The sequence below is a fragment of the Parambassis ranga genome, chromosome 9 (genome assembly GCF_900634625.1).
Source record: "Parambassis ranga chromosome 9, fParRan2.1, whole genome shotgun sequence".
In the NCBI taxonomy this organism is placed as follows: Eukaryota; Metazoa; Chordata; class Actinopteri; family Ambassidae; genus Parambassis; species Parambassis ranga.
In genome coordinates, this window is record NC_041030.1 from 13210236 (window position 1) to 13235443 (window position 25208).

The 25208-nt window shown below is 42.9% G+C and overlaps 3 protein-coding genes across 3 annotated transcripts; 1 reads left to right on the top strand and 2 right to left on the bottom strand.

The window, feature by feature from the left end:
• Positions 1 to 264: 264 nt before the first annotated feature.
• Positions 265 to 1170, bottom strand: LOC114441735 (interleukin-8-like). Its single transcript, XM_028414793.1, has 4 exons — positions 1011 to 1170; positions 749 to 881; positions 567 to 644; positions 265 to 478 (listed from the first exon to the last, which is right to left on the bottom strand). The coding sequence occupies exons 1-4, from the start codon at positions 1063 to 1065 to the stop codon at positions 394 to 396; spliced, it is 351 nt and encodes a 116-aa protein (XP_028270594.1). The 5' UTR covers positions 1066 to 1170; the 3' UTR covers positions 265 to 393.
• Positions 1171 to 8709: 7539 nt separating this feature from the next.
• LOC114441528 (tubulin beta-1 chain) lies at positions 8710 to 11372 on the top strand. Its single transcript, XM_028414497.1, has 4 exons — positions 8710 to 8837; positions 9661 to 9769; positions 9842 to 9952; positions 10041 to 11372. Exons 1-4 carry the CDS (start codon positions 8781 to 8783, stop codon positions 11099 to 11101), a joined length of 1338 nt encoding a protein of 445 aa, XP_028270298.1. The 5' UTR covers positions 8710 to 8780; the 3' UTR covers positions 11102 to 11372.
• bcl2l16 (BCL2 like 16) lies at positions 11366 to 13316 on the bottom strand. Its single transcript, XM_028414498.1, has 3 exons — positions 13189 to 13316; positions 12513 to 13102; positions 11366 to 11964 (listed from the first exon to the last, which is right to left on the bottom strand). Exons 2-3 carry the CDS (start codon positions 12993 to 12995, stop codon positions 11836 to 11838), a joined length of 612 nt encoding a protein of 203 aa, XP_028270299.1. The 5' UTR covers positions 12996 to 13102; positions 13189 to 13316; the 3' UTR covers positions 11366 to 11835.
• Between the last annotated feature and the right edge of the window lie 11892 nt (positions 13317 to 25208).

Sequence of the window (25208 nt, forward strand, 5' to 3'; positions counted from 1 at the left end):
TGTTGTGAATGAACGTTGGACCAGCATAATAACCCCAAAACCGTAATCCTCTTCCACACTAGTGTGATCTCTGTGGAATACCTAAAATTGATCAATGCCAAGTCAATCATATGAGAAGATTGAATTGATGGCTTCTTTTAATTTTTGGATTAGAGGCCTGGGTGGTAAGTCATTTAATGGAATAGATTTCAAATTAACTAGAACATAGATAGATGAACATAGCTTCAATCTGACAGAATGTTAACATAAAAAAACAACAGCACATCAAGTCCAGCTTGGTGGGTTTTATTCTTGTATGTACATGGATTACCTGATATATACATGAAGTACAAAAATAGCAGAAGTGGGAACACTTGATGACAGTGAACATGTTTCTTTTTTTCATCTTGAGTCCTACAGCTTGGAAGTCGTGTGGTGTCTCGAGGTTGCAGTCTGACCGGAAGATGTGGTCATTCTTAATGCCTCTCTCTCCTCCTGCCTGAGGAAAAAAAAGTGACTGTCAGTAAACAGCAGCATATGTCTTAGACATCCATACTACACACTATCACACCATCAAGGTAACTTACTTCTTTTTGTTTGCCAGAATGAGCTTTCCAAGTGGTGAGTGTGGATTCACACATCTTTCTGAATCTGCTTTTGTGATACTGAAGAAGAAGAAGAAGAAGAAGAAGAAGAGAGGCAGGTTAGAGATGAGCTTAAAATGAACGTAAAAACAGGTCAGTGAATGCATCTCAGTTCATTGACTCACATGATGATCTCTGTGCGTGGACAGAAAATGCTCGGCTTGTGTATGACCGGCTCCCCCTTTATGAGCTTTAAGTTGAACTTTTCGGGATACGTGCCGGCACATTTGCACTTTCTAGTTCTGGTGCCTTGTTGCGCTGTGGATACAGGTAAACACAACATCACTCACTGCTCCTGGAGCCAAATCAAGAAGCCCAAAAAGAAGACTGAAGGCTCCAAAGAGCATCAGTCTCAGACAGTAAGAATAATGCGGAGCTCTACAGTACCTTGTGCACTGAGGACCAGCAGGCAGGTGAGGACGACGATGGCAGCTGAGTTCATGTTTGTAGTTGTAGTCAGGTTCTTCTCCCTCTTCACACTGTGTCTTCAGTGTTGATAGATGCTTTGGAGCAGCACCCAACTCTCCCTTATATACACTGAAAGAACCCCAGAACTCCACCCCCCCCCCAGACATGACACAAAGCTTAACTTTTCAGTTTCACTTATCGCTTCCTTTTTTTCCTACAACTGCCTGTTTCCCGGAATCCCAGGCTCTCACATTATCTCCTCAGTCTGCAGCTCCTTTGTCACATTTCTTTTATGAACAGAGGTCTGTGCATGAAACAATTACACAAAAAAATCCTTGTGCAATAAATCAGAATTATAATGAACTGAAAAGAGGGATTGGCTGTGCTGCGTGAAACAAACAATGTAAACACAAATGTAAATAAAACCAATGCTGATCATCATCATCATCATCATCTCCACATGTTATAGATATTTAAGTATTTACAGCTTCTACAAACCTGTTTTCCACTCTATTGTGCATCCATAGAACAGCCTGCAGGTCTGAGAACTGAGCCAGTGCAGCTTCCAAGTAAACTTTCAGTTCAGACATATAGTTGCTGTGATGAATTTATTTTTTTAAATTTAGATTTGGTTATATTTCACATGTTATGCATTAGAATTACAGAAAGTGAAGAGGTTTTTATCTTTCATTTCTAGGAATATGAAACTGAAACGGACACTAAAACAGGGAAACTTGAATCCTTTCATGTGCCGCTCAAATTGAATTCCATGCACAGACCATTTCCTCTTTTCTTTTCTTTTCTTTTCTTTTTTTATTAAATTAAGGCCAATGATTTATTTTAAATGAAGATCAAACTAAAATCTGCAATGCAATGCAAGCATATTTGTTAAATGCACAATTTTCTTTAAAGCAGTGTCAGATAAAAGTGAAGGTGAAATTTCTCCTAACCAGTCAGTTTTAAAGAAATTCACTTTGTGGAATTGAAAGTGGAATTCCCCTCAGACATCCACTCATGAACATGAGCATGTGTGTGACATCAATCTGCGGTTATGCAGTACACTTAGCAGATTTCATTTGTCAGCTTATTTCTACAACCCTCAATAACTGCTCTTTGAATAATACACTGAAAGTAAGCAACTTTGTTTGTGTTTATGACTTCCCCACCAGAGTCTGTGCCTTGCAGAGGCTGAGGGATTTCACTGGTCAGGCTTGGGGTTACTCAGTTTCATTTCACCAAAACAAAGCTCAGGTAAAGTAAGAGTTTAAAAAAATAACGAAAGCTGATTTAGGGTGTTATTCCATCACATGTATAATCAGCGTGGGCTCATTTTACACACTGCAATAAGATGTCCATGGTTAAAATCAGAGAGAATAAAAAACAATAATTGAATTTCTTTGACTGCTGATGTTGCAAAGATATACATACACTAAAAATGTTTGCATGTTTTTGAGTCTCTGCAGGTCTAAATCATGGCGAAAAACAGGGACCTCCACATGTCCTAGATAAAACACAGGTCAGAAGGGAGACAATCATGGCTTATTATTGATTTTTTTTTTTTTTAAATTGAGACATGTAGTGATTGTGATGAATTTTCAGTTGTATGGCCGCATGCATGTAATGTTCAACCAGCTGGTTGTATTTCAAAGAATCGGGATATGAAACTGAAACGGAGGGATTTGTCATCAAAGTGTGTGCAGCTACCATATGCTCTGGAAGTGGAGTTCCTTTATTAAAATTAAGAAACCTTTATTAGTCCCACAATGGGGAAATTGCATAACCTGGATGTGTCAGCACGGGCCTCTCTCGTTAATTGGGCCTCCATGTCTGCTAAGCCCGTATCGCTACTGTGTCTGTACAACACTATTGGGAAGAGTCAGGGACACTTCTTTAAGCTTCTTACATGAGAACAGACACCTATCATAATGTCATGATTCATTGTTTGGTTGTTTTTATGTGAATCCTTGGGTTTCTGTTGTAATCCTAGTTATTGTGGTACATTTGTATTTCCTGGTTTTTGGCTTATTTTGCTCTGTTTTGTGTCTTCTGTCTGGTTTTCACTGTGTGTTCCTCTTGTGTTTCCCTCCTTGCTGATTACCTGCCCTGCACTGATTGTTCTCACCTGTCTTCATCTTTGTCAGGTTTGTCTGTTCCTGTGTAAATGTCTGTATTGTGTCTGTTCTTCGTATATTTCTAGATCTGTTGTTGTTTTTTTTTGGAGGTTGACTTTTGTTGGTTTAGATAAGTAGAATGCATTTGGGTCCTCCCTTTCTGAACTGCATAACATAATACATAAAACTAAAGAAGACACAAATATCCAATGGCCCATTATATCAGACAGCCAGGTGATACTCTGAAGAAGTATCACTAGATGGCAGCCTAACACGTCTCACATTGTGCCTGCGTGCTAAAAAACAGAAGTTAGGAGCATAATAAGAAATATAATGGGGTACTTGCTTATATATATTTTGAACAAAAAATAATATTGATCTATGAGAGATGAGCAAGTTCTTTTTGTAAAGTTTAGGTTACAAACAGTAGGGATAGTGCAACTGTGTGCAAGGTGTAAAAAATATTGATTGAATAAACATGGAGTGTGTGTGGAGTGTGTGTGTAGTATATGTCTAATATTTAAAATGTGCAGAATCTGTGTTAACATTGAAATTAAACTATTAGAGTATGTAATGAAAGTGAAAGCTGAGAGGGAAGTGAAACTAATGTAAAACCTTATCAGAGTGATGATGACCTGTGTAAAGAAACTGTTCCTGTGGTTGTGTTGGTGCACGGTGTTCTGTGGTTGGAACAGGTTTCATCCAGGCTGTGGCAGATCTGCATTGAGGACTCCTGACTCTGGATGGAGGACAGGCCGGTACCTGATTTTCCAAACCAGGGAGGTTTAGAGAACTTTGTGGGCTTTCTGAGCTGATGCAGGAACCCTTTACTAGGCTGATTGATCAGATAGTCTGTGTTGGTTGTGTAACGGGGAGTCCATGGGTACTGCATGGGTCTTTGGTGTAAGATCTGTGTGAGGATGAGGTCAGCAGCAGGTTTAGTAATATATATATTCAAAATGTTATTAGAAGTAAATCAGTAATAGAGAATTAGAACATTTTGGAATATTTGTAATATGTAATGAAATGTCTGTTGTATGTCTGCAGGCCTGGTGACAGAAAGGCCACAGTGCACTCATTCAGTGTATCAGGTGTACAGATAACAGTAAATGTGGTCTGCCTGTTTTTCCTGCTGTCTCTTTTCTAGGTAACAGTGTATGAAAATCAGCTGCGGTCCCAGCAGTGTGTTCTGAGATGCAGCATGAGAACACACAGAGGATGGCTTTGATCCTTCAGTGTTTGCTCATGGCTGACACACAGCCCCACCTTGTGGCTGCATGTGGTTTGTAGTGACTCCTCACGGATTGTTTCTTGCTTCCTTTGTGGGTTTTTCTTCCATTGTAAGGAGTCAGTTAACATCTTTTGTATCAGCACCTGCTCTGGGGTTTTGATGTGCATACATGGTCTGTAGCAGCATAATTAATGTCAATAACATTATGGAGTACTATTTGATTTTAATAATACTGGTGTTTTCTCTTTTATGTGGTCTTTCTTTTTAACTCTTTGGCACTCCGTATTTGCTATAACTAAATAGAGTTGACGTGAATTTATGATTAATATTTGTTGTAATTTTCAGGTTTCACCAAAGTCAGATTAATCCTCTGGAAGAGCGACGGACTGAGTGATGGACTGACTGATGCTTGTAGAAGAGATGCAAATGAAAACACGCTACAAAGCTGCCATAGTGATGACATTCAAAGCGGGCCAGCTTCCGCAGTCTGGTGACTTGCAGCTACAGTGAGGAAACATTTCCTGTCTCTAATTAAAGCCACATTTCTCATGATTCCTCTTGCTGCCAGACCTCTTTCCATTGTGGCATGTTAAGATGGTGGAAGATATTTTTCTCTGCAATGCAGTGTTTGGATGCAGCCAGTATTCTTCCTGATTATGTTTTAGTGATAAATATGATACAAAAGCTTTTTTACAATAAAGACAGCAACAGCAGTAGATGGTTTAGTAGAGCCAGACCCTCCTCCCAGTAAAGGCAGCTGCAGCCACACCCTGACATTATAACACTGGTGTATTTTTGAAACATGATACACGGTGTGAGCTGGGTGGGCGGATACACTGCAGACTTCCCCTGGATCATGCTGACCATCATTACACTGTGGGCCTGTCAGGCTGTGTAACCATCAAACAGACGTCCTGTTCAGCTCCCTGGAGAGCAGCCAAACAGACTCTAAAAGATGCATCACACATAGAGGAAGTCAATGGAGGGATGCCTTCCTCGGTTTTTCACTGTGTGTACATGGTGGCCTTGTAGCGCAACCTTGGTGTTGTTGGACAGCTGAAGTTTGACATTATGACCTTTAACAGAGCTCAAAACTAAAATGTGTCTGGAAAATAAATAAGAAAAATATTGCAGTCATTTCCTGCGTCTGTGTATCACATGGTCTTTTTCACTGCCCCGCCCCATAGTACTGTTGTGATTTGAGTAAAGCTGATTCCAGGCTTAACTTGTTATTGACCTAATGTGTTGTGTTTTGGACTTAAAGGGCAGTATTGTGTGTATATATTTCCACCTCCATCTAAACATACATTCAGCATACTATCTATGTCCTACATCCAAACCTGGTGAGTATCAAGCTTCAGTTCCTCTCTGTTAAAAGGTCCATTCATTTCGGTCCTTTTCCAGGTGAACTATTGTATTTTACATAGCTAGCTATGGGTGTAGCCTGCCGTCCTGACACACATTGATGATATCTAATGTAGTGCAGTGTGAGGCTGGCAGAATGCTGCTGCACTGGGGAGTCAGTAACCTGATATGAGAGTGAATCAGCAGACATACTGTACATGAGCGCAGCTGTTCCTGTCTAATGCCTATCCAACCCGATAGCCCATTTCCCACAATATCTATATAATAGAACATTCCCTCAGCTGCTGTACTATTTTTCCTCAAACTGCTGTTTCCTCTAAAATTACAAACTGCAGCGAAATCACATCACTCAGTCCACATTAGTTCCCACAGATCAATCATCCATACACATGAAAATCAGTAATTGAGTTCCACATGGTTCTGTGTTGGGACTGATTGCTTCCTTTATACGTCATATTATGAGGCTACACTGCATAGCTTTTACTGCTATGATGACCAGTTACATGAAGCCAGATGAAGAAATCAGTGAGTTTGTCAACATCAACTAAGATGGCTGACAGACAGCCATATTTCACCTGCATGTTTATTTCCATGTGCTTAGTATTTATTGTACATCTTTATCATACATACATTGCATATTTGCATGCTGCAAAATTAGCATGTATGTAATTAGCATATATTCAATTTCTTATTGTCTCTGTAAAAGCCTCCAGATGTAGAACTGCATTATCACCATGGCAACCAACCCGGCTAGATAGACAGTGGTCACAGTGATCAGATTACATCATTGACTTAATGTGTAACCTTGTTAAAGGATTATAACCTCCATGGGCGTGTCTCTCCGAGCAGCATCTGTTTCCGTTTTATGATATTGATCTGGCTGATGGAGGCTGAGAGCTTGTTGCTGCAGTGTCTTGAGAGATGCTGAGTCATGAGGAGCCGCACTGGTTAAGCCTCACAGAGACACCCTGCGCACTGCTGTTCTGTGATCACACTGTGCTGTGGAAGTGCTTCATCATCAGCCGCTGCACTCATAAAAAGCATTAAACAGCAAAAATCTCCTCCCAGTGAGCTGAAAGGTTTTTTTTATTTTTTTGTTATGCATTAAGCCCCAGGTGACCTGACTCAAGCTGTCACCACAAACCACTCAATGCACACATCCTTCCCAAAGAAAGAGATCAATGAATAATTGATCAGTTACCACACAAAGCAGAGGAACAAAACTGACTGAGATCAAAGAGAATATATCCTCCCAGTCCTGGGGCATGATTTCCTTAAAATGCTACAGCAGATTATCGCTGCGGTAAAAATGTCTCACATTTTATTTTCATGTATTTATTACAAACATCATTGTGAGTTCACAGACACACCCACAACCCAGCTACTGTTCCACACATCTACTCACATCCATATTGACGCATTAGACATGGCTCCTGTCTTGCATAGGAACATCAGCATATTGTATTTTTGTCTTCTTTTGCTAAAATGGGATATTACACAGCTAGTAGCCATATTTAGCAGATACTATGAGTTTAGTCATCCACATTCACCATTGTCATAATAATTCATTGCCATCCATCGGAGCTGATGGGAAAATCCTCCCGATCCACTATTTCCTGCTATTTGATAATCAAATCAGCTTGCAGGGTTGTCAGCTTCTGTTTAAATGTCTCCCAGTTGGCCAGTTCCAGAGAGGTCTAAACCTAAAGAAGAGGAGCTGTAGCTGCTCATTTGCTTGTATCCTGACTCATCCTCTCAGTGGCATAGCTCTGTCATGATGCAAACAGAGAGGGCCTTTGTGTGTCAGATTACAGCGTAGACATAGTAGGACTGTGAGTACGACCTACATACATGCATGAAGAGCTCAGTGTGCCTGTAAAAAAAAAAACCATGGCCCAGGCTGAGAAAATATGAATTCATAACTGGACGGTTTAGATTTAAGGAGATCATACCAGTCTGTATAAGAACTAATCTACATACAAATTTATGGTATGCATTTTGCTGTGAGTAGATCCATGGGAAGATTACGTAAAGCCCTGTAGGCTACTAATGCACAGAGGTCTGCAACACCCAGTGTGAAAACCTGATTGTCATGGCGACGACCACCTGGGAGTGATGTTAGCCCTCCGAGTCCTCCATCCATGACAACCGTGCCAGGCAGGAGCACCAGCGTCACGGACGAATTCTTATCTGGCATTTAGATTAACTATTAATAAGCTCATCTGCCCTCATTCCACAACACTGCTGTGAAGCGTGTGTGTGTGTGAGTCCTGATCATCTATTACTTTCAAGAGTCAATGTATCACATCTGTACATCCTGTTCATATTTATGAAGCAGACTGATCCATTTCACCTCATCATCACACATTCACGTTGGCTGAGGGAACACAGAAGTGATCTGGGCCTACAACACAACTGTTCATCCTGCTCACTGCCAAACAAATGAACATAAAAAGGGGAACTAATCTGTCAAATGAGCTGAAAATCTATAAACTCACTGGCCTAACAAACACATGACTGAAAATCACAGTAGTAGCCCGCCACTCATGATCTGTCCTCTCATTACAGTTTGTGCTCTGAATTCGGCCAAACTGGACCACCGTGTTCCGTCTGTCTACCACAGCCGCTGTGGGTAAAGCAGTGCGGCTGTTTAACCACGTCATTAAGATTTGCGTGAATGTAACATGTGCTGCAGAGCGGCCATGCACTGCAGAATAAAATCCTTCTCAGTCAAATTCCTCTTCCTATTCCGCCATCACGAGGAAAATAGGCCAACGTCTACAGATTAGACATTAGTCACACGTTTGAGATGAAAATGAGTGGCAGCTGAGTTGCCCCAATAGCGGATGAGCATTCAAAAATATGATTGGTTAGAACTTGTGTCTGTCAGACGTGCTTGCGTGAACCAGCCAATGAGAATTTGAATTGGGACGTAAAGGGCGGGTCTTAGTGCAGTATAAAATCCGTGGTTGAGTCGTTGAACACGCATTCACAAGAATCCCGAAGTCATTTGTGTGAGTCTGTATCCTACCTCCTGCAAATATGAGGGAAATCGTGCATCTTCAGGCCGGCCAGTGCGGAAATCAGATTGGTGCCAAGGTTGGTAACGTTGGTTTTCTTTCTTTTGAGTGGCGTATTTAGTTTTTTCATTGTGAAACGTCGTGTTCTTCTCCGTGGAAGCGCCGGCTTTGTGCTCCCCGCTTCCCTGAAACCACACCCTGTGAATATCAACGTGTCCCCTTTATGATATTTTGTGGCTAATTTCTTTTTTAACGAAACATAACTGTATTAGCCTAATCACTTGACAAGTGCATTTAATATGTCTGTTTGATTAATTAATCATTAAAACGTACTTTAGTGATTTAGCTCATTATCTCATTAATAACTCAACGGGTTAATAACTCGTCCCGTTTCAAACATAGAATGTGAATTGAATAAAGTGGTACATGTTGGTTAAATGTTAGACGCAGCTGCTTGTCGAATTAACACGAAGTGAACGGCGCCATTGTTATCCGAGATTAATTTTAGCTGCCGTTTTATAGGGAAGTACTTCACTAATCATCAGTGGAAATCAGCGCATACGTGTAAACGATAACGTTATCAGATTAATAGATTCATTTTGTATTTGTACGGAAAATGACGGTAGAATTTTTACCGCAGTTCCCCCGCTCATTGAGGCCTACTTGGCATGCTTGGTGAACGGCGCCCGGCTTTGCCTGAAGAGGGCGGTTAGTGACGTAGCAGGAAATTTGAAATTCATAATCGATCCAACCAATAGGTGGCGAGGGCGCGCGCGCCGACTGCAGAACGGCGGGGAAATTTTTTTTTGAATGTAGTTGAGCCATGATAACCTGAAATGCTTATAATGTATTTAAATACAAGTTTTGTAAAGAGAATAAAATTGGTTTCATTTGTTCTACAGTTCTGGGAAGTGATCAGCGATGAGCATGGTATTGACCCAACTGGTACTTACCATGGCGACAGTGACCTGCAGCTGGACCGCATCAATGTCTACTACAATGAAGCCACTGGTAACTTCTTTTTCTATAAAATTAATATAACTTCATGATTGGAGTATTTTCCTAATCTGTTGTGCTTTTTAGGTGGCAAATACGTGCCCCGTGCTGTACTTGTGGATCTGGAGCCAGGAACCATGGACTCTGTGAGATCTGGTCCTTTTGGGCAGGTTTTCAGGCCAGACAACTTTGTTTTTGGTGAGTTTTGTGTGCGGATTTATTAAAAAAAATTTTCATTTTAATGACTCATGAGTACAGTGAAGTTAACACTGACTTATTTTTACAGGCCAGAGTGGTGCTGGTAACAACTGGGCCAAGGGTCACTACACAGAGGGTGCAGAGCTGGTGGACTCTGTCCTTGATGTGGTGAGGAAGGAGGCAGAAAGCTGTGACTGCCTGCAGGGCTTCCAGCTCACACATTCCCTGGGTGGTGGTACCGGTTCTGGTATGGGTACCCTGCTCATCAGCAAGATCCGTGAAGAGTACCCTGACCGCATCATGAACACCTTCAGCGTGGTGCCTTCCCCAAAGGTGTCAGACACAGTGGTCGAGCCCTACAATGCCACACTATCAGTCCATCAGTTGGTAGAAAACACAGATGAGACCTATTGCATCGACAACGAAGCTCTGTATGACATCTGCTTCCGCACCCTGAAACTCACAACTCCCTCATACGGAGACCTCAACCACTTGGTCTCTGCAACAATGAGTGGAGTCACCACCTGCCTCAGGTTCCCTGGACAGCTTAATGCTGACCTGCGTAAGCTGGCTGTAAACATGGTGCCTTTCCCTCGCCTTCACTTCTTTATGCCAGGCTTTGCTCCCCTCACAAGCCGAGGCAGCCAGCAGTACAGATCCCTCACTGTGCCAGAGCTCACCCAACAGATGTTTGATGCCAAGAACATGATGGCCGCCTGCGACCCACGTCATGGCCGCTACCTCACCGTGGCTGCCATCTTCCGTGGCCGCATGTCCATGAAGGAGGTGGATGAGCAGATGTTGAATGTGCAAAACAAGAACAGCAGCTACTTTGTGGAATGGATTCCCAACAACGTCAAGACAGCCGTCTGCGACATTCCTCCCAGAGGTCTCAAGATGGCTGCCACCTTCATTGGTAATAGCACCGCCATCCAGGAGCTGTTCAAGCGCATCTCTGAGCAGTTCACAGCCATGTTCAGGCGCAAGGCTTTCCTCCACTGGTATACCGGTGAGGGAATGGATGAGATGGAGTTCACCGAGGCAGAGAGCAACATGAATGACCTGGTGTCTGAGTACCAGCAGTACCAGGATGCCACTGCTGAGGAGGAGGGAGAGTTTGAGGAAGAGGGTGAGGAGGAGCTGGCCTAAACCCTCAAGTGTTGAATCTCCTCATGAGTGTCTCCTAGATGTAAAAATGTTTTTGTCGTTCACGATGAAGTACTGCAGCATGTTTGAAGGACAGTTCTAAAATTCTTCCCTGTTGAGTTTCTTTTTCAGGTGTAAATGTAACTTCAGTCATGTCTGAATGGAAGTACTGCCGCATGGTCAAAGGACACCACTTTACTATTGAATTCTACTTCTCAGTTCTCGTCCAGATGTCATTTTCACTTTGTTTTCCAGATTAAACTTTCACAATGTACTCATTTGTCTCTGGGTTTTCTGTTACTGGTACTTTATCTAGGGGTAAAATGTAGTCATGCAGTGCACTGTATATAAAGTGTTGCTGCATATCTGATACTTAACACTGTAAAGGTAGCAGTGTTTAAAACCTTGGCTTAAAGGTCTTCCATAGAAGCATAAATAATTTAAATCCAGTTGGGTGTGGTCAGGCTTATTTGTTCCAACATCTGTTCTGTACAGCTGAGGGAACACTTCAAAGTTTACATACTCCTGCGAATTAATTTTCAAGTGCAAGACACAAATTGCTCATATAGGACCTTTTGCACATTAGTTTGTAGGTTAAATACAAGGACTGTTGACACATGTATTTGGGTGAAACAGTCATGTTTATGCTCAATTTTCTCCCACTCATGCAAGCGTTTTGTTGTGGTGGCACAGTCTTGCAGGTGTTCCTGCTTAAAGTCACTAGGTGGCAGTGTTGGCTAAGTCATTCTCTTCCACATGAAGTAAGTGATAATGCTTAAGGCCAATGTCAGCAGCGTCCAACAGCACACTTTCTTCACCTGGCCCTCCAAGTCCTGCTTCTCTCCAAAGCGTGACACAAAACCACTCTGTCAGAAACAAAGACACACGTCTGAGTAAACATCTGTGTTTCACAGCAACTTTAAATGGCTTCAAGTTCAATGTAAGGTCAATTGCAGCTGCAGACAGTACTGTCGTTTCATAAGGATCCATATAGCTAAAGTCTGCTGTGGGCCTCTGGCAAGTTATTCAAGCTCAGGCAACTTTGCTTTGGAAACAGCCTAATGTCCCCATGTGAGAAACTACCTAGAACATGTGAAGTTGATTGTCTGTGTGCAACCCTGAGCTTCACAAACTCAAAAATAATTGGTTCCAATGGACACTCCAGTAATTTTAAGTCTGTTTACTATTCACAGAGAGCACTGCACAGGCTGTAAAAGCAGGCAGTCAGATATATATTTCCAAAAAAAATAAAAAATGAGTTTACAAAAAGGCTTTTGGCAACTCATCGTGGGAAGAATAGAATTTAGAGTTTAGGGCATACGTTTTCCAACCCAATGATAATGTATAGTGTATAATGTGGTTGCATTTACAATGTTTACAGATGTCAAATAAAGGAGCAACAGCTTCCACTTACCCATCCTCCCTTGTTTCGTATCTCAGGGCAGATAACCTTCTCCACGTAGGCCCCCACACACTCCTTCAGCTGTGGTAGGACCACCACCATGCCTCTCTGATGGCAGTGAAGAGCCATCTGTCCAGCCAGCACATACACAGACAGCACAGCGCTCCAGGCCAGGTCCGTGCGCCGCCCCCCAGGGGCTGGGGGAAAGAAGTGTTCGTCCAGGATGCCGACAAGTGTCGGGCAGGCCGTGTTCTCCCTTACATTCTGAAAGACACGAGGCCAGCGCTTGAAAAAGATAGGAAAGCGAAAGAGAAGCTCATCTCCAGCATGCCGCAGGGCTGCAGTGCAGGCTGTAGGGGCGGGTTCCATGGTCCCATCTGCCCCCCCTCTGGTTATGTAGTCTATGTAGTCGTAGGCCATCAGGAAAGCCTCTCTCACCAGTGGGTCAGGACTGTTCAGGCCCACTCTGGCCTCTGGTACTTCTGACTGACACATGATCTTCTGTGACTCCCACTTTACTAATCATCAAGCTGTGTTCTCATTAGGCCACAGATGACAGCTCCAAAGGCAGGCAGCTTAGCCATTCTCTCCTCCACACAGGGCTGTGGGAGAGTTAATAAGGAGAAGGTGGAATAAAGATGTTCAACCATCTCCGGTGACATTTGTTGAATAAAAGTATATAACTCACCTCCGAGTGGTACCAGAAGACACACACACAACCTCACAGAAAGAAACCGGCAGCAGGTGAAAGAGTATGAGGGTCCAGAGGAGTGTGTGTGTGTGTGTGTGTGTGTCTGTATGTGTTGCAGTCACGAGGGTTACCCAGTCCCCTCACTCACAGCTAAATATAGAGCCCTTGTTGGAAACTGACACTGATTTTCAACCTCATATGCACAATCATAGCTGTCGTGACACACATCCCCATTCCAGTACAAGAAGCAAGGCTAAATAAAGAGCACAGAGGACCTGCAGACGGAGCAACAGGTTAGTTTTACACTACGAGGACAAACCTCCTCAGGCAGATATTTTGTGTATATTATCAGGACCAACACACATAGAGGAGGCATACAGGAGACTACTAGCATTCACAAAGTGCTCAGAGACCAATGCTATATGTTGCACCCCTAATCTGTCAAAATATACGTTTACATGTATGTGAAGACTCTCATTCATCCTGGTCAAATCAAGGCAATTGGACTCATAGTGTAATTTAAAGTAGGAATGTAACACGTCCAGGTGCCACAATTTTAAATGCCTGCATGTTTGCATATTTGTGTTAATGCAATTTAGACATAAGACATAAAACATACTGCCACATGCACAAAGAATGGCATAAATCAATACAGAGGTACATATAGGTTCAATTAAATTCTGCTTTTGAAAGTATTTTATTTATTGTTACAATGAAAACTGACAATTATTCAGATGACAATGCAGTGCACTAAACAAATGAACCCCCATTAACCTCCAGTCTATTAGTAAGATATCAAAGTTAGGTAGACTAACCCTTTAAAAGTGTGTTTGCATTTGTTTTTCACCACATGGGAGCACTAAGGTATTACTAGAGCTGCACCGCTTCTCATTTACCACAGTGTGTGTGTATCTGTAGCAGACTTATGTGGAATCTGATAGCTCACCTTCCAATTTGAACTCATAACTTGAAAACAAAGGCATTTTTAGCAGTCACATCACAGTACATGCAGGCCAATTAACACCCTTGCTACATGTTTATCAGCACACTTTCCACTATAATCTGAAAATGTATGTAAATGAAGACCTGAAGAGCCATTCTAATTAGATTCAAGTAAATGTGTTTAAATTGTGCATGATTCCCTGTGAGATCTCTCCTGTGGTCTAACACTCGGGCACGCATGGCTAAACCTACACCGCCACTTTAAGTGTTTGCTATCTTTTTATGAAATGGCTTTTTGCGTCACATGGGGATCAATCAAATGCTCTGTGTATGGCATTTATGTTCGTGGTTAATATTCTGATTTATAGCAAAGCAAAGACATGATCAAGTGGTACCATTAGCAGCTCTGTGTTCTCTGGCCATCTGGCGCAGCATACATTGTGAATGTGCATGGGAGGGAAGATAAGGCTAATCATCCAGAAATAACCCCGACCAACCTCCTGCGCACACACACACACACACACACCTCATCAGATGTACTATCAGAGTGTGTAAAATGGCTACTGAGTTGTTCCTCATTGCTGAGCAGGAACAGAGGAAGTGACATGGTTGATAGAGGCTCCTATCAGGCCGCTCATATGCTCATGTGGCAACGTTTGCAAACACGGGACACTTCTTGCCTCCTGTAGAGAGGTTTTTTTTTCTGACACGGTCATGCTGGAAAGAAAGGTGCACAACTAACAGGAAACATGGTGCGACAGTATTGCTCCACTGAGAAAGACAGCATGCTAACATGCTCAGTGTCCATTTGTGAGTGTAATCATGAATGCGATATACACATAAAACCATACTCATTCTAATCGAGGTGAGATGGATGCTAAATAAATTAGAACTGTTCAAAGCTACTAGTCCAGCTAATAGGTAGATTATCAGTTGTTTTAGATACGTCTCCAATGTGCACAGATGGTGTCCAATTTTTTCATATTTAAAGATTAGGAGCTTCATTGTTTAAATGGAATTAGGAACAATTCACTTTGCAGCAGATAAAAAAACAGTTACTGTGCTATCAGGCAGAAACTTGGTGCTCTGTCCTCAACTTCTCAGTCTAGTCTTCATAATCCTGGGGTGTTTTTGAGCCATTCAGGAATATTTGATATCCAGATCAGGAAAGTAACTTGATCTTTAATCCCAGAAACATAGTCAAGCTTTGGTTGGTTTTGAAATAAAATAAATAATAAATGTATTGCCGCCCATGATGCTCTTGCTATAATGCTACAACTCAGACCAATAAATGGTCACACATCACATCTATTTCCGTCCACTGGATTTCTAGTGATTTTAAAATCAATTTTAAAATCCTGATGCTCTCCTACAGAGCCCCTTTGTTATTCAAAAACTGTCCTCTTAGGACCCCCACAAGTTTATCTTGGACATATTTTAAGATTCAAAATGGTGGTGGTTGCATTTTATGTTTGAACCCTGGTCAGATGACTGTTATCATCATGTAATTAAAACAAATGATTGACACTTTTTTCTATTATTTACAATCTGGTCTGGATTCAGGAAAATAATAATCTAGGGGTCTAGCTGGCCACCCAGACCTGCCTGACATGGATTCTTCAGTATATCTGTTTGCCTGTGTTGTTACACAATGCAAACGGAAGAGGAGTTTTTAACCGAAGGCTACAGTGATCAGTGAGATGAGGCACAGAGAGCAATTTTAGCCACTTTGCAAAGCAGAAACAGCACAGTCTTGTCCTGCTGTATGGAACAATGCAGTGTGTGTGCCTGTTATCTTTAAGCTGCACAAGAGTATCTCTCATTCTCAGGAAGTGGCTTATCAACATCTACACAGAAGTTGAAATGCACTTTGAAGTTCCTACCCACGTCAAAAAAGAGAGGAAAAAAAGGCTCAAATAAAAGCTGCAAGGTGACAGAGAAAGGTTGAACAAAGCGGACGGATGAAAACGACCTCCTCCTGCTCCTCCCCACCAACCTGCAGTCAAACAATCGCGATCTCCACGCCTCTTTGTTCAGGATTCCCATCAGCCTCGCAGTGGGAGGTGTGGTCAGAAAAAAGAGGAAATTGCTCTGAATTTGTGGGTAATTGAAAACACCTATATCCCCCTGTGTCTCCATCTCTACCTGCTTTAAAAACCTCCACACCCCTTCTTTCTCCCCGGCGCCCACCTTCTATACCAATACACTCCTAATGACACCCCTTCCCCATCCTGTCCTCCATCTCCCACTGGACTGAATTGATGCAAACGATTGAGCGCCCATTTGCTGTCTGGAGGAGAGGTGACCCACTTGTGTGGTTTGCCCGCTGTCTCCTGCCCTACCTTCTCCCAATTGCAGGTATTGATGCCCCGCTATTGTTTCCCCCCTGCCCAGGGGGTGGAGTGGTCTGTGGGAAAATTGGGGGACCCCTCAGGTGTTTGATAGCTTTTATCGATTCACACCAGACTCTCCAGCTCCCATTTACCCTCTGCTACACTGTGCGAGCTTTTTAGATTGCGGCTGTATCTGCAGAGGAGGCTATTGTTAAGTAGCATTATTCTGTTCTACTGACGTATAAGCAGAGCTTTTTTCCCCCCCTCATGTGGAGCTGATCAATGCAGACAGAGGGAAATGTTGTGGTGCTTCAGCGTGTCAAATTAAAACTACCTCCTTTATTAATAGCTGTAGAAAGAAAAATCTTTGTTCATCTATGTAACATTTAGAATCTTCAGATCTATAAAACCAGCTATCACAGGGACATTTTGACTATACCTCTAACCCCCCCCAAGCTCTTTTTAGATGTTTTATTCTCTGCTGGATTTGTTGTTAACTGCAGTATAAAGTTATGCATCTCTTTAGAAACAGCACAATCATGTCTAGCAGTACAGAGAACTCAAACATGCTCTGTGAGCTTCACATGCTCTACATATTTAACTATTTTTACCACTGCAGATTAGTCAAATACTCCTACTATGTTTTTGTTATGTTACTGCTGGTCACAAGTGAATCAATCATGGCTTTATAATTGTGCTGAGGATTAGAAGAAACACAGTGGTCACGATTAAATATTAGCATCACACAAAATGCTATCTTGCAAGAGCTCTATGTAAGTTCACAGATTCTTCTATGATAATGATGCTGCAAATTCAAAAGTGAATTGTTGATGTGCTTCTCAGAGTAAACATGTTGATTAAGATCCTCAGTCATCCAGGTCATAATACGTAGAGAAGATTGAAGCAAGTAGTCTGGACTTGTAGAGTTTTCTTTTCTTTCTTTTCTTCATCAGATGAAGCTGCTTGGATGAGCAGCGAAACATCTTCAAGAAAACTACAAGTCCAGACGCCTTGCTTCAATCGTCTCCACATTCTCAGTGTAAAGTTTATTTGCTCACACAGATCATTACATTCCATGTTCTCAGTTCAGCCTCTCTCCTTGTCATCATCCCTTGTTCAGCTTTCTGTTGTATTTATGGTTAGTTTGGTATATTTGTATTTTCCTGGTTTATTTCGCCCTGTTTTGGTTTATTTCCTGTTTTATTTTGAAGGAGTGCTTTCCCTGTGTATCTGTGTCTGTTTTACTTCCTGTTGTGGTTCCCGCCTCGTTAATGACCTGCCCCACCCTGATTGTCTTCACCTGTGTCTCGTTACCTCTCACGTATTTTTGGCGTTTTTTTAGTAATCTGCTTTTGGGTCCTCCTAACTCTCATAACACTCCTGATGGCTCCTTTAACTTTAACAACAGCAGCAGTCGGAAGAAGAGGTTAATTGTGTGTCACATGGGTCTAGTAAAATCTTACTCTCAGTCTGTCAGAGTATAGATGAATCCCTGGTGAATTGTACTATGGGGATGTAAACAGAGAGGAAATCTGTGACTGTCATGTCAGCCATTGTTTTGGGCATCACTGTGGGGCTAACAAAAATCACAAAGTGTAGCATGGTCCTGGATGTTTTTATACACTAGTGATTGGAACTAGGACAATATACACTTAGACGCAACAAATGGCACCGATGAGTTTTATGGAGGGTTAACAAAATCATCAAGCAGGGCAGTGCTGAATGAATCAGTGAAGCTTCATATGACACAGCTGTGTAAGTCACAGTGTATCAGGACATGACATTAATTAACTGTCCCCTGCTGGCTGCTAGCAGTAGCACATAAACTCATAAGGATGTACCGTAGGTCTCTGTGCAGGTGCTCATCATAAGCTGCACCTATTTGTCCAGATATGGTCCCTCTTGCCTCTAAAGTACAGACATGGTGACATTAATAAAGTCAATGCTTCCAACAAGAGTTCAGATGTTGGGGTTTCATTAGGATCTTTTGGAGCCAACTACATTAGTCCTGCATGTAATATTTACCTACACCTGTCACATATTGTTTCTCTTTGTGTTTTGCTTTAAATGCCATTAAAAATAGTTTTAATTGGAACTTTTGATCAATCAGCAGTCAAACATTTTTGAACCAATATTAGCAATGATGATTAGTATCCTAAAACCTCAAATCTCCTTCAGTCATGTCTTTTTTTTTTATAAAAGCTTCGTACATACAGGATCTAATCATCCTGCTACAATGACTGTTTTACATTTCATCTTTACTTCTTGGAAATGTGACTTGCTGCTCTCTCCTTTACCCCTACAACGAGAAAGACTTTCCAACTTTCTGCTACGTCTGAAACACAAACTTGCATGAGCAGCAATAGCCACGCAACCAAAGACAGAGAAAAGCATGCCACTTAGAGAAACTCGGCTTCAAAAACACGTTGGAGTGCGAGACTCACTGATTGATCTCTGGGACGTGCCGAGCAAAAACTGCAGTAATGAGCACTTAGCACCAAACATGGAGACAAAGTCAAAAAAAGGAAAATAACAAGGAACCTGCAGATTGCCACTTTAACAGCCTATTGAGATGTAGAACAATCAGCGGCAGCCTGATCCAATTGGAGCGTACAGAAATAGAGCTTTAGAGGCTGTTGTGTTCATTGTTGTGAAGGAGAGGCGAGGAGAGAATTGACTCTCCGGTGCAGAGAGCAGGCTCTCCATGCCAATAACCACCTCTTCATCGGCACCCCTTTGACACCAGCGTTCACCCACTGGAATTTATATCACTTTCAAAAGCAGGCTGCCTGCTCTCCAAATATTTAATTTTCAACTTGAGGTGTACCTCTTGTTTATATAACAAAAGCCTCCTCTCAATTAGAGCACCCGGGGGTGGGAGGAAGCGAGGCTACATATCTGCACCCCCTCCCGTTTCCTCTCTCTTCTCTCAAACACACACTCATTTATGAACAGTCACACACTCTCTGCTGCTCCATCTCCCTCACACACACACACACACACACTCTATCTGTGTAGCTGTTTTGGAGATAATGAGATTAAAAATCTATTTTTGTCAGTCAGTTACCTGCAAGTGACGCATTAAGTGGAAACATTCCACAGCACTACGCCTATTACCAAAATGAATGGGAATGAAATTGCTCTTCCACTTTTTTCCCACTTTAACAGCTGTCACACTCACAGAGTTGTTAGCAGACGCTTGGCCTTATTTGTTTCTGCATCACCCCAGCATGGGCTTCATCCTCACAGCATAACAGGGTTCGATCATTATGCAAGTGAGAAGCATTGTAGCACTCCAGTGATGAACCGTTCATGTAAGCATGTACTTCATTCGCTCATAAAAAGGGTGGAGTGGGTGAAGAGAATGTACAGAGCTTTAAACCAGACCTGATCATCACTACCGTTTTAACGAAACACTAGATAGACAGGGGGTGCACTAATTACTATGCTTTCTGTCTAAAGAGTAAATAAAAGTGTTCCTTTGTATATGTAAAATCTATTTGACATTGATCCTAAAAACAAGTCAGCCGGTCCATTACAGTTTTTATTTTCCTTTTAGTTAAATAATGGTTGACATTTCGTTTCACTCTTCTTCTGCTGCCTACGGCCGGCTCTGGGTGCAGCTGCTAGTTTAAAGAAATTCAGACGTATTAATGCCTTGCAGATGGAAAAGTGAAGGCCATGTGAGCGATCTAGGAACCATTATTTTTTTTTCTTTCTTCTTCTGAAGCTTTACACTGAAACGCCACTTCATTATTATTATTCTCTCTCCAGTTGATTAATCTATGAAAAATGTTTGTAGTGATGTTGTTGAATCAAATTAATCCAGACGTGCTTTCTTATGGTTAAGTTTTCAGTAAAATATTATCATGGTACTCCTCTTGCTGTTTTCAAGGCAGTTAAATGTAGGAACACTTTGGGGGACAACTTCAGCTGATAAGTGGACTCAAACAGGGCCCTTTGGTCACACTCTAGGTATGTGTATCCTGCACTCATCGTCATTCATTACATTTAGCAATGGGGATGCAGGAATTTACTAATTCACTTTGAAGTGGCCTCAGACTCCAGAGCATGAAAACAGCCAGCAGGTTCACCTGTCTGATGATCCAGCTGCAGCAACTTCACATCATGACAGGTCGTAACAGTTTGTTCTGCTCTGAGGTAATGTATTGTATTAGTATGAGTGTTGGGCAGCAAGCTGTGCAAACAGAGCCGGCAGGATGCGCTGGGATTGATCTGAGGCTAAAGGTGGGGAAGTGGTGCCAACAGGTCTGGACCCCACAGAGTGGAACGAGTCAAATTTACCATTATTTGAGTTTAAACTAAGCAAAGGTTAATGGAGTTTGTGACTTTGGGAATGTAACTTTATTGCTGCTATGTTAGAAGGTAAGGTAGAAGTTACTGGCGGGAAGCTGCGGTTTAAATGTGATTGCTGTTTTTTACGTGTCGCTCCTTTTAAGCTGTGACCTTTCTCGTTGTCATCATGCATCATGTTACACATGTGACAATGATTGAATATTGTCATTGTTGTGGTTGTTTTCTCTAAATAATGGATTTGCACAGAATCTAGGAAAATGTTTTGATGTCCCGCAATAGACTAGTTGGGGGAGAGTTGAGGAAATGGATGGATGGAAGTTAATTCCAGTAATATCAATCACGTCATGAATAAAAAGCATCCTGCATATCTCAGCTACAAGTCAAAGTCCCCTTTCGTATAAGGTGGTCCTCTCCCTGTAGAACCCCCTATTATCCCGCCTTTTCACAGTCACACTGCACCAAACTAAGCCTGCGTAATTCCAGTCAGTTTAGCCTTGAGACTGCCTCCACAGGCTTAAAGTTGTCCCCACTCCTATCGCTTTCATACACAGATGTTTAATGGAGTAGATGTGTAACAGTACTGCTGCTGTTTTTTTTAAACCGCCATCCCACTACATCTTAGTCTCCCTTCCGTCTTTCATTTTTCTGATCTCCTGCCTGAGTGTCACACACCTCATAATGAAGGCATGAGCCAAGGGTTTATTTATAATGCAGCCATTAAGGGAAGGCTTAGGAATAAGCCATACCTGCGTTTTTTTTAATGTGTAGCTGTAGAGAGGTGCAGTTCAGGTTTCACATTATGAGTTCAGCTTTGGTGGTCCTGGTTTGTTAGCGGGGCCGCGGGGCTGAGCAGGGAGAGCTTAGCTGGGAGGGAGCTGCTCTCCTGCTGCCTTGCCCGACAGCAAATCAAACCAGATGGGCTCATTTATGGCCAATTAGCAGTGTGCCGTGAATGGAGTGCCACTCATTCACCTAGCATTGTTATTATTAGAACTTTTATCTGTAAGCTCAACAGAAAACCTGGCAGCTGCAAAATTGGGGTTTTGATGCTTCTTTGACCCCCGGATGCATGAGGAAATTGGAGACCAAGGCCTGAAAAGTGGAACAGAGACTGAACATGATGAATGGCTCTCGGAGTGTGTCCGAAGCATAACTCAGATTTGGGTAGCAGATGTGAGAAGTCGGCACTTCCAGCTTTACAGGAAAACACAAAAGGGAAGCAGGGCTGCTTCTCACTGGATACTGGCGACGTGCTGAGACAAGAGTGTTCTGTTACTGAAAAGGGGGGGGGGATCAAGTCCGATGCAGGAATGTTGCTCTACCTCCCCCACCCCCTCTCACTCTCCTCTAATCGTTCCCTCCATCACTTACTTGGCCTTTGCTTGACTCCCTCTGTGATGGTCCACTTCACTTAGCTCATAAACAATGCCCCCAACTCCTTCCACACCTTCATATTTCTGCCTGAATTTGAGCTCCAGCCTCTCACTGCCTGCCTACCTCCAAGTCATATCAGACCTTTTAACAGTAATTAGTTGTGGGACTGCAGCACAGCGAGATATTTCCCTAATTTATCCCCATCTCTGGGAGAAGGTAAGGTAAAGCTGGTGGGAGCCCGCTGAGATAATAACAGACTCATCCTACACATTCAAACAAAGCCGAGACTTGTTGGAAAAAATGCCTTTTTGTAGTCTTCTTTGTGTTCAACCAGCATCACGAGTGATGAAAAAGGAAGAAAGAGTACACAGCTATTGTGTGAGTACATACTGAGGGCTCAGATCAATGTGATTACAAAGAGTGTGTTTCTTTAGGAAGGCTGTTGCTGCACCCAAACAGTGGACTCTAAAGCAAGGGGTGTTCTCTCAGCGAGGAGGGAGTCATGTTCGGCGCAGTGGTATGTCCCGCGGGGTATCAGCCACCAATGACAGCTCAGCGTCATTTCAAAAGCCTCTCAATGAAAAACTCCTACCTCTAATTGTCCCTGCAATGCTTATCAACGCTGCCAATCCCAACTAGAGCGGAAAGACAGAGCAATTTTCCCATTACAGCGGGAGCAGAAAATGGAGGAGAGACGAGGGAGCCCGATGTCTCCAGAGAGCAGTGCAGATGGCTTCATCTCCAAGTTCAAAAACACAGACAGGAGGGATGGGGGTGCGAGGGATGCCGCACATGCACACTCACTTGTAATGTCCTTGCACACACAGACGGAGACACAATTCATGCACTTTGACAACATGCAATCAATTAGCTTTTAACCTCCTTTCTGAAGTCGCTTTCCTTCAAGGCCGCATTTCAACGAGCACTGAGATCATCACTAGTTTAAGCCTGCTGACCCCCAGCCCACCACAGCGCTTAGACAAGACACTTTCTCTCCCAGTATGGAGATTTACATTAACCTGGACCTCCTCTTTAGGAGAATGCAGCAGGGATGACAACAAAATGGCATCCTGATAACATCACACAGACCAGGATTCAGCCTAGATTCATCTGTTTACCTGCCGTCTTGAAGGAATGTTTATTCAGGCACATGCAACCATGTATACAGTCACCAGGTTAAAAATGATACAGAGAGTGTTTGGAGGAGAGTTTGGTGCCTATGCTAAACTCTCCCCCCTTTATTATCAGTGCAGACATCTTTAAGTGTCTGCCGTCTGGCTCCACCGGGCTTATCAGCTCCTCATTGGCTTACACGATTATAGAAAACATACACAAAAGTGTGTAGACATGCAAAGCTGTGCGTGTGTGTGCGCACACACACGCACACACACACACACGTAAAGAGGCATTTAGCTGCCCACTTATATCCAAAATAGATCAACTTAACCTCCTTGAGGCAGCAGAGCGGTTGCACAGACCATTAGAGCACAAGTCTTACAGGCCTAACAGACACAGACAAATATTGTTGTGTTACAGAAACCCATCATGCCGTTCACCCACCACCACAGGCTCTTTTTGCTCCCTCCTTTTTTTTCTGAGGTCAAGACCAGCAGAGTAAGCAAACAGAGCCAAAGATGAGACCATAGATTAGTGGTTGGCTAGTGGCTTGATCTTTTATCTTGCAGCACCTTTGTAAACCAACGAGAAAGCTGAGATACAGTCAGAGGCAGAGATGACAAACCTCCAACTGTCAGGCCTGCTTTTTTTGTTTTTGTGGAAAAGATGTCCTCTTTCAAACAAACCAGCAAGAGGCCACTTTGTCTACAGGGCTGTCCATCTGTTTGCACCCCCCCCCCCCCCAAAACTACCACCGCACACATCCTATTGTCGCAGCAGTCCAGGTGTATGGGTGCTGATAAGAAGCAAAGGTGCCCTGTGGTTCACGGAGGTGAGGCTGCACTGGGGTGAGCTGTGCCCTCAGCCCCACACTGGCATTTACAATCGGGGGAGGTTCTAACGAGGAGGGCACGCGCACCAGTGCTTATCAAGGACTGAGGACCAGGCACCCGACGCAGCCATGGGGACTTGAACTCCTAGCCTGCACCCCACCATCTCGCTCATGCGTTGTGTCTGGAGTTAGGGAAACCACAATCTAGCACTCAGGGTGAGACTGAACATCCACCCCACCCTTTCTCAGTGAAACAGCTCCACACACCTCTCACCCTGCTCTGCAATGATATCTCTGTCTGAAATGCCAAACCTCAAGCACACACACACAAAACACACACTGACATTTCAGTGGCCCTCCTTCTGATCAGAATACCTCTGTGCCTGCACTTGGCTCCACAGAATGACACACCAGAGTGATTGTAGGCGGAGAGTTAAGTCTGGATCAAAAGAATGGAGTTCCACTCATGTACCAAATTATTATGGTATACATGATATTTGTTTTATAATGGGAAAAATGCCTGTGAACCAGTGGCTTGTGTCAGTGTTTGTAATATAGTTGTGCAAAGTGTGAGTGACAGGTGGGTAGGTCTCATATAATGAGCTCCTCCCCATCCACCCTCGGCTTGGCTGGTGCTCGCCTTCTTTAGTAGGAGTCTGATGGATTCAGGTGATGTCTGGATCTTCTGAACCCTATGAGAGGTTCCTCCATCTTTATATGCAGACATATTGGAACATCCTGGCTTTCCATGTCATGTTGATATAACACATCTTGTAGCCAAATCTTCAACTGTGCAATTCGCTAATGTTTCCTGCTGCTCCACACTGTCCACTGATTCTTCTCATCACGCCTCTATTTCCAGCCCACACACTATCACACTGATCTGTTATATAATGAAACACATTTCTAAATGTGAATTACCGCTTGACGATCATAAAAAAAAACAGTGAGTGTCAGCTTACTAACTGGTCCCCAGGTGATGACATGGTGTTGAATTATGAAATTCAGTGTGAACCTGCAAGCTGCTGAGGTGGCGCCTTCGCTCACGTGCTCAGAATTGATGGCCCGATATCAAAATGATTATGTAAACATAACAAGGTGAG

Bases quoted from the DNA above. Each gene is read 5' to 3' on its own strand.
- LOC114441735 (XM_028414793.1), bottom strand. From the start codon at position 1,065: ATGAACTCAGCTGCCATCGTCGTCCTCACCTGCCTGCTGGTCCTCAGT. The intron at 882-1,010 runs GTACTGTAGAGC...CTGTATCCACAG, and splicing joins GCTGGTCCTCAGTGCACAAG to CGCAACAAGGCACCAGAACT. The intron at 645-748 runs GTGAGTCAATGA...CTTCTTCTTCAG, and splicing joins CCACGCACAGAGATCATCAT to TATCACAAAAGCAGATTCAG.
- LOC114441528 (XM_028414497.1), top strand. From the start codon at position 8,781: ATGAGGGAAATCGTGCATCTTCAGGCCGGCCAGTGCGGAAATCAGATT. The intron at 9,770-9,841 runs GTAACTTCTTTT...TGTGCTTTTTAG, and splicing joins CTACTACAATGAAGCCACTG to GTGGCAAATACGTGCCCCGT. The intron at 9,953-10,040 runs GTGAGTTTTGTG...TTATTTTTACAG, and splicing joins GCCAGACAACTTTGTTTTTG to GCCAGAGTGGTGCTGGTAAC.
- bcl2l16 (XM_028414498.1), bottom strand. From the start codon at position 12,995: ATGTGTCAGTCAGAAGTACCAGAGGCCAGAGTGGGCCTGAACAGTCCT. The intron at 11,965-12,512 runs GTAAGTGGAAGC...TGTTTCTGACAG, and splicing joins TACGAAACAAGGGAGGATGG to AGTGGTTTTGTGTCACGCTT.